The 8,385-nt window shown below is 38.0% G+C and overlaps 2 protein-coding genes across 2 annotated transcripts; one reads left to right on the forward strand and one right to left on the reverse strand.

Annotated features, from left to right (window-relative positions):
• Positions 1 to 2,647: 2,647 nt before the first annotated feature.
• On the forward strand, positions 2,648 to 3,088 carry LOC142530606 (secreted RxLR effector protein 161-like). Its single transcript, XM_075636429.1, has one exon. It carries the CDS (start codon positions 2,648 to 2,650, stop codon positions 3,086 to 3,088), a length of 441 nt encoding a protein of 146 aa, XP_075492544.1.
• A 2,382-nt stretch (positions 3,089 to 5,470) lies between these two features.
• Positions 5,471 to 6,967, reverse strand: LOC142531643 (aspartyl protease AED3-like). The gene is given in 2 exon segments (XM_075637855.1): positions 5,471 to 6,385; positions 6,387 to 6,967. Coding segments are annotated over 2 exon segments (1,308 nt in total). The 5' UTR covers positions 6,887 to 6,967; the 3' UTR covers positions 5,471 to 5,577.
• Positions 6,968 to 8,385: the final 1,418 nt, after the last annotated feature.

Raw genomic sequence — 8,385 nt, forward strand, 5'->3', positions numbered from 1 at the left:
AGACGACTGTTTTCTCCTGTTGCCGCTAAGGCAAATGTTGTCGAGCATGGTCAAAGCTCGAAAAAGAGAAACTTCTCTCCATCAAACAAAAAGTTGAACCTCAGACCCAAGGGAGGCGTTTCAAAGAAGAAGTTCTCTGGAAAATGCTATAACTGAGATGGCATGGGTCACAAGGCATCTGAATGTAAGAAGCCAAAGAGAAACCGAGAGGTAAATATGGTGGAGAACATATCTCAAGAGGTTTCAAACATGAATCTATGTGCTGTAATCTCTGAAATTAATCTGGTGGGTTCAAACCCAAGGGATTGGTGGATCGACACTGGTGCCACTCGCCATATTTGCTCTGACAAGGAGATGTTTGCTACTCTTGAGGAATCTATGAATGGGGAAAAGCTATTCATGGAAAATTCCGCCACTTCTGATATCAAGGGTCAAGGAAAAGTTGTCCGAAAGATGACATTTGGAAAAGAACTGACTTTGAACAATATGCTGTATGTACCGGACATCCGCAAGAACTTGGTGTCCGGGTCGCTTCTTAACAAGCATGGTTTCCGCATTGTCTTTGAGTCAGATAAGATTGTTTTGTCGAAAAGTGGAATGTTTCTTGGCAAAAGTTATGTTTGTAATGGGTTATTCAAACTCAATGTAATGGCTATTAAGCCTGTGATGAATAAAGTTAATAATTTTGCTTACTTGCTTGAGTCTTCGTGTTTGTGGCATGGTAGACTTGGACAAGTTAATTATGATACAATTTGTAGACTAATTAACATGAAAAGCATTCATGCATTCCAAATTGATAAACAACACAAATGTGAAACTTGTGTTGAGGCAAAACTAACGAGATCATCTTTTCGAAGAATTGAAAGAAATAGTGAGCCACTTGAAATAATTCACAGTGATATATATGATTTAAAAGGTGTTCAAACTCGTGATGGAAATAAATACTTCATTACTTTTGTTGACGATAGCACAAAATTTTGTTATGCGTATCTCCTCAAAAGTAAGGATGAAGCTATTGACAAATTTGTTCAATATAAGAGTGAAGTTGAAAACCAACTTAGCAAGAAAATTAAGGTGCTAAGAAGTGATCGTGGAGGTGAATATGAATCACCATTTGCTGAGTTTTGTGCTCAACACGGTATCAAACATGAAAGAACTGCACCTTATTCTCCTCAGCAAAATTGCATTGCAGAGAGAAAGAATCGCACCTTAAAAGAAATGATGAATGCATTGTTATTAAGTTCTGGTTTACCACAGAACATGTGGGGGGAAGCTGTTCTAACAGCAAATTACCTTTTAAATAAGGTGCCCCGGAAAAAGCAAGATAAAAGTCCATACGAGTTATGGAAAGGTTGAAGTCTTTCCTACCAATACTTGCGAGTGTGGGGGTGTCTTGCCAAGGTTGCAGTACCCACTCCAAAGAAAGTAAAGATAGGACCAAAAACTGTTGATTGCATTTTCATTGGATATGCTCAAAACAGTAGCGCGTATCGTTTTCTCGTACATGAATCTCAAATACCTGATATTCACAAGAATACGATAATGGAATCAAGAAATGCCTCGTTCTTTGAACACATGTTTCCATGCAAATTTAAGGAAGAACCAAGTTCATCCAAAAGATTATATGAGACAATTGAAAAGGAACAATAGCTTGATCAAGATATTGAACCTAGACGTAGCAAGAGAGCTAGGACTGAGAAATCCTTTGGTCCGGATTTCATCACTTTCATGATGGAAAGTGAACCTCAAAGCTTCAAGGAAGCAATTAGTTCATCTGATGGACCTCTATGGAAAGAGGCTATCAATTCCGAAATGGAATCCATTTTACAAAATATACGTGGGAATTAGTACATCTTCCTCTGGGAAGCAAACCACTAGGTTGTAAATGAGTTTTCAAAAGGAAAATGAAATCAGATGGAACTATAAATAATTATAAATCCAGGTTGGTAATTGAAGGTTACCATCAACGTGAAGGGCTTGATTACTTTGACACATATTCTCCTGTATCGAGAATAACCTCTATTCGTATGATACTTGCGATTACCGCATTACGAAATCTTGAAGTACACCAAATGGATGTAAAGACAGCTTTTCTAAATGGAGATTTAGAAAAAGAAATTTACATGGAACAACCTGAAGGATTTTCTGCTACTGGGCAAAAAAAAAAAGATTTGTAAACTGATGAGGTCTCTTTATGGCTTAAAACAAGCGCCAAAGCAAAATGGCACGAAAAATTTGATAAAGCCATGATAGAAAGTGGATTTAAATTCAGTGAATGTGACAAATGTGTATAAATAAAAACCACTGAAAATGGATATCCATTTTATGTCTTTACGTAGATGACATACTTATCATTGGTAGTAATGATAAGATGATCAAATCCAGCAAGAAGTTATTGAACTCAAGATTTGACATGAAAGATTTGGGCTTAGCCGATGTAATCCTTGGAATTAAAATTCATAAAACATCAGAAGGGTTAGTTCTAAGTCAGTCACATTATGTTGACAAAATACTTGAGAAATTCAATAAGGATGACTCTGCATTGGCTAGAACCCCAATAGATATCAGTCAGCATCTATCAACGAATCGAGGTGAGAGTATGTCTCCATTAGAATATTCTCGAGTCATTGGAAGTCTGATGTACTTAATGAGTTGTACAAGACCAGACATAGCTTATGCAGTGAGCAAATTGAGTAGATTCACGAGTAATCCAGGAGTTGAATACTGGAAAGCAATTATCAGATTGCTAAGATACTTAAGGTACACTCGTGATCATGGGCTGCACTATACCAAATATCCTGCTGTTATTGAAGGATACAGCGATGCAAATTGGATATCTGATATGAAAGACTCAAAATCTAAAAGTGGACTTGTATTCACTTTAGGAGGTGCAGCAATTGCGTGGAAATCTTCTAAACAAACTGTAATAGCCAGGTCCACAATGGAATCTGAGTTTATAGCTCTTGACAAGTGTGCTGAAGAGGCTGAATGGCTGCATCACTTATTAGAAGATGTTCCAAGATGGGAAAAATCAGTGCCGGCTATATGCATACATTGTGATAGCCAATCTGCGATTGGAAGGGCATAAAATAATATGTATAATGAAAAGTCTAGGCATATACGTCGTAGACATAATACCATTAGACAACTACTCTCAACTGGAGTTATCTCTGTTGACAATGTAAAGTCAAAGAATAATATAGCGGATCCGCTGACCAAGGGGTTAAACAGAGAGTTAGTTGCGAAATCGTCAAGGGGAATGAGGCTCAAGCCTATAGTATAAATTGGTGCGAAGGAAAACACAACCTACGCTGACTGGAGATCCCAAGAACTAGGTTCAATGGGACAACCTAATCGAACTGATTTGGTATATCACTGTAGGGGTTATCCCTAGTCCATTCCTATTATGAAACAGTGAATGTTGAGGATAAGCTTACGGCTTTTAATGATTGTGATAAGAAGCAATATAGAATCACCAATGTGAGAGAGAAGTGGGGCCGCTTCGAAGGAATTGCAGGGCTCAATTCTAGACCCTCTCGCAGAACCAGGCGTGTGTTCATGGCCAAAACGAACGCAATCATGAGAACTGAATAGTATCAGGGAGAGTCTTGTGTGAAGTATATCTTAATTTACATAAACGGCAGAACAGTTTAAGGACATCATGTCTACTGATCAGCTAAGTAAAGAAAATATATTTCATAAGGGAAAGTTCAAAGGGTAACACCTACCTATCATATGCAGGATTCAACTGTAAAACTTTGTCACCAAGATTTGTATCAATTTTCATTCATGTGGGGGATTGTTGGAAATTTGAATAAAATTTAGAGTTTGAATAAAAATTATGTCTCATGAATGTGGGAGTGTCTTTTGGCTCTCCACATTCTTGAGTTAGTTGAAGAGTTTTGCCTCTTCATATTCTTGAGTTAATGGGAAGATTAATTGAGTTAATTAATCTTGCATGACTCTTGGTGTGCATTTTGGGGCTTATAAATAGTGTGTTCATTTTCTCATTTCATACACATGAAAATTTTATCTCTTTCAAGCACTCTCTTGCATACATATTGTTATCTTTCCGTTTTGCCTCCGTTAAATCTCGGTGATAAAGTAAATGTACGTTTTCAGTTCGTCGTAGTAGTGCCTCGTGCTACGTCACTGCTGGTTTTTCCGTTGTATCCTGGGAAACAGATGTCCGTTGAAACCTCGAAGCACATACCGGAGGGGGCGAATCTGTTTTAAGGAAATTGTACACGCTACAGGCCTCAGTTTGATTTAATTAAGCATTATACTACTGTTTTCTTCACGATACTGATTTGCTGGTTTTATACATTAGTCATACTTGTAAACAACACGCTTGTTTCTGTTACTGCTTTATCTCTACAAGTTCGTTTCTACGCTACTGTTTTTAGCAATTTTTTCTAACAGGAGCAATATTCTACTCTCTATGGAATGTAGGATAAACAATCAGCTGTCCAAACTCCACATTATAAAACATATGACGGGCTCTCATATTTTGAGCAAGCTCATCCCCTCACATCGTATTCGCTGTCTGAGTGAATAATCTGCCCCATTATGTAACATGTAATACATGGACAAAGTTCCAGAATCGGAACCATCGGTTTTGGAATGGTGGTCAGGCCTACTTAGACCTCCATTATTCAATATAATGCACAAAGTTGGCAGCCTTATCCAATCGGCCTCTTGGTATGTCTATCACTGTCTCGTTTCAAAAATCTTTTATACCATGTATTTCAATCCTACCAAGTTGCAATAAATCGAGTTTAAAAAAACCCTCTCTTCCATTGTTTCGATTTCCACTTTAAAATTTGTTTAGAGTGTAAGTGATCGCATCTTTTTAACCAGCATCCATTTGTCCCAACATTTTAGTACGATAGAAAGGAATTAAAGACAGAAATTGAGAAAACTAACAGAAAAATGTAACGTGGGAACAAGCAAATTAATAGATAGTGGTTGGAGGAAGTTTGGTAATGGAAATTTGGAATGACAAGGGAGAGGCACGGACATAATTATGTATGTATGGAACTTTAAACATCGTTGGTTCGAATAGATTCAATGGAATTAGACCGTGTTTCTAAAATATACTCGTTCCTGTTTTTGAGGGTCTAAATCTCTCCTTCAGGCTCAAACCGCGCTTTCGGGTGTGCACTGGGTAAGCTCCAGATATGCGCAGTAGCCTACAAACCGGACAAGTATTTTTGCCCCTCCTCGGTAGTTTCGTAGAAGGTTTTTCCGGACATTTTCTAGGAATATGAGGTAAACCTGCAGAAAACTATAGGCTCACACAGAGAAAACTTTGTTGGAATTCTAACTTGAGACCTTGATTTCAATCTTCAAGCTTCAAGCACTTAAATAAGGAGTCTGCTAGTTTTTGAGCTAAATAAAACTTTTACAACATAAATTTTCAAAGACATTTTATATATATATATAGCTGTGGGGCTGGATGGACACAATGTTTTCCAAAGCACTGTCAATAATGTAATCAAAAGACATCATTATTCTTTTTCACAAACATTGACAATGACCAAGAGAACATCAAAACTAAAATACAAGCCTAGTTAATCAATTACAAAGCTCACGAGCAATGCCCAAACGAGAGTTGACAGTATCAAACAAAATCCTCAAATTTTGTTGCTGCAAATTGGCTATCACATTCAACACCGAGTTCACATTATTTGGTGCAGCCGCCATAGCCAAACAAGCCAGAGAACCCGAGCTACTGTGTATCAAAGTATTCTCGGCTGGCAACTTTATGTCCAGCCCCGAAAAATGCAATGTGATTGTTGGTGCTACTTCTTCATTGGTCGCAGCAAAACATGTGTCGAAAGCCCCCAATGAGCTAAAAGGCCCTTTCACCTGCTTCGTGAATTCGTCTCTAATGGCGGTGTACACGGGCTGGACGAACCGGGTTATCACCGTGCCAGAGTCTATTATGGTGCCCGCGCCTGTGTTGGGGTCGAATGCGAGTAGCTCCGGAGCTATGGGGATGCTGATCCTGCCGACACTGACGCCAGTGATGTTCACATAGTATAGCGATGGCCGGTGCGGGCTGGTGAGAAGTGGGGTGGTTTTGATGTTCTTCGGCTGACCCAAGGGTCCGAGTTTGAGCGACCCGGAGAAGTAGTAGTTCTTGAAACTAGGCAGACAGTACGAAAACACACCGGAGTAGAGGGACCCAGTTTGAGAGAGCAATGAGAGGGAGCCTCGGCCAAGACCCAATAACCCCTGGGGCGGGATAGACCCGCCGGACACGGCGTTGATGCATCCGAAAGCGTAGTTTGGGATAGCATCCTTGCCGAGGCCGAGGATGTCGTGCGACAGCGTGGCCGTGAACGAGGAGGCGGCCCCGTACGACCGGTTGAAGTTGCAATGAACCCGAGCCTACGGTGGGACACGATGTTCCGCTGACTTGGGTGCATTCAGACGCGGAACAGTCCAACGACCCGAACGTGGAGGATGTATTGGTGTCGAACATGGTGGAGGAACATCCCACGCAGCCGCTGCATGGGATCCATGCAGCATCATTGCTGGTGTCCAAGACCATGAACATGAGCTGGCCCGGAGTTCCGATCTTCGCCCTGACGACATAGTTTCCGACGTTAATAACTTGGCCGGGGGCGATGGGGACACTGGTGGGCTTTTGGACGGCAAGGGAAGACAAATAGGAGAGCCTTTTTGGGTCATTTGAGGCCATTTTCATGACTGTGCTGAACCATGAGGAAGCTTCATTGGAAGGTGTAAAGGGTGAGCATTTGCCATAAATGTGGAATATTGACAGGTCTGAATCTGAAGAACAAGAAGGATCAAATGCAGCAATGCATGATGTGGAAAGGAAGAAGAAGAAGAAGAAGATAATGGATGAGTACTCCATTGGTGAGCTTAGCTAGTTTTGAGTGAGAATCATGCTACTTTTGAATTTATAGATGAGTTGGAGTACTATTTGGGTTAATTAATGTAGATATAAGACTCTAATCATTTATAGACATTGAGTCGAATATCGTATGAAACAACAACGAATAGGTCTCTTGTGAGACGGTCTCACGAATCTTTATTTGTGACACGGGTCAACCCTATCGATATTCACAATAAAAAGTAATACTCTTAGTATAAAAATTAATATTTTTTCATGGATGATCCAAATAAGAGATCTGTCTCACAAAATACGATCCTGAGACCGTCGTACATAGTTTTTGCCAACAACAGGAGGATATTATTTAATGCGCGAGCGTATATAATAATAGTTGTTTTTGAAAGTTTATATGAAAATCTAATCTTGTCTAGTGGATATTTTACTATGGGTTTGTTTTTCTTGTTTATTAATGTCAGTTGTTTCTATTTTTTATGATATCATTTTTTATATCTAGTTGTTGCCTCTTGGTTTTGAAGAAATTAGAAGCTAAAAACAAATATCTATTTGGATTAATGGTGAAAAAAATGTCGATATAAAAAATAAAATGGTAAAATTTATATATATATAACTAATAAATATTAAATTGGAAATATGGAAAAGTGTGGTTAAATAAAAATGATGAAAGTAATATTAACATATACACAAACAGACAATTAAAAAATCTATTTAAAATTTATATTTATTGATTATAAATAAAGTTTTGCTTTCGGATTATATGTGTTTATTCATAAGTAAATTAATTCAATCAAGATCATTTATCTGTGTTGAATATGCTGAAACAATAGAATGTTCGTATCACTGAACAACGTAATTTTCATCTTATCAGTTGGCTTAAATTAGATTTTGATTCTCTGATTAATTGTAAAAAATAGTTCTTAAAGTATTTTTAATACAATTATTTTCACTGATAGAATACCGATGCGACATAACATATCAGTAATATTTGACGTAACATCAACAATATTTAACTTCGTATCAGCAACAATCGATGTCATATCAGCACTATTACGAAAAAAGCTAAATATGCAAAAGAGTACTTGTTATGTTAGCGCACTAAGATTAGATGTGTAAACGAACTGAATCAAGCTGAATATGACGAAAATTTGAAGGTTCAAATTCGGCTCGAATTAGTTTTATTCGAGCTCGATTCGAATTTCGAAAATTTTAAAACTTTTGGTTCGAATTAAAGCTCGAGTTCGGCTCGAAAGATTCGAACATATTCGCAAACTATTCGAATTATTGCTCGAAAATAAGTACTTGAAAGACTCGAAATTTATTTATTTAATATATAATTATATTATATTAATAAAATATTAAAGCTCTCAAAAGCACGCGAACTATCGAATAAAATAATCTGAACTCGAATTCGGCTCGAAAAAAAGTTCAAACATGTTCGAAATCGACTCGAATTCGACAAACTCGAATCCAAATAAAAAATTTTTCGATACAGCTCGAAAATC

This window comes from Primulina tabacum, chromosome 17 (assembly GCF_025594145.1).
Source record: "Primulina tabacum isolate GXHZ01 chromosome 17, ASM2559414v2, whole genome shotgun sequence".
NCBI lineage: Eukaryota > Viridiplantae > Streptophyta > Magnoliopsida > Lamiales > Gesneriaceae > Primulina > Primulina tabacum.

What these genes read in the sequence shown, in the direction of transcription:
- LOC142530606 (XM_075636429.1), top strand. Translation starts at nt 2,648, where the DNA reads ATGAGTTGTACAAGACCAGACATAGCTTATGCAGTGAGCAAATTGAGT.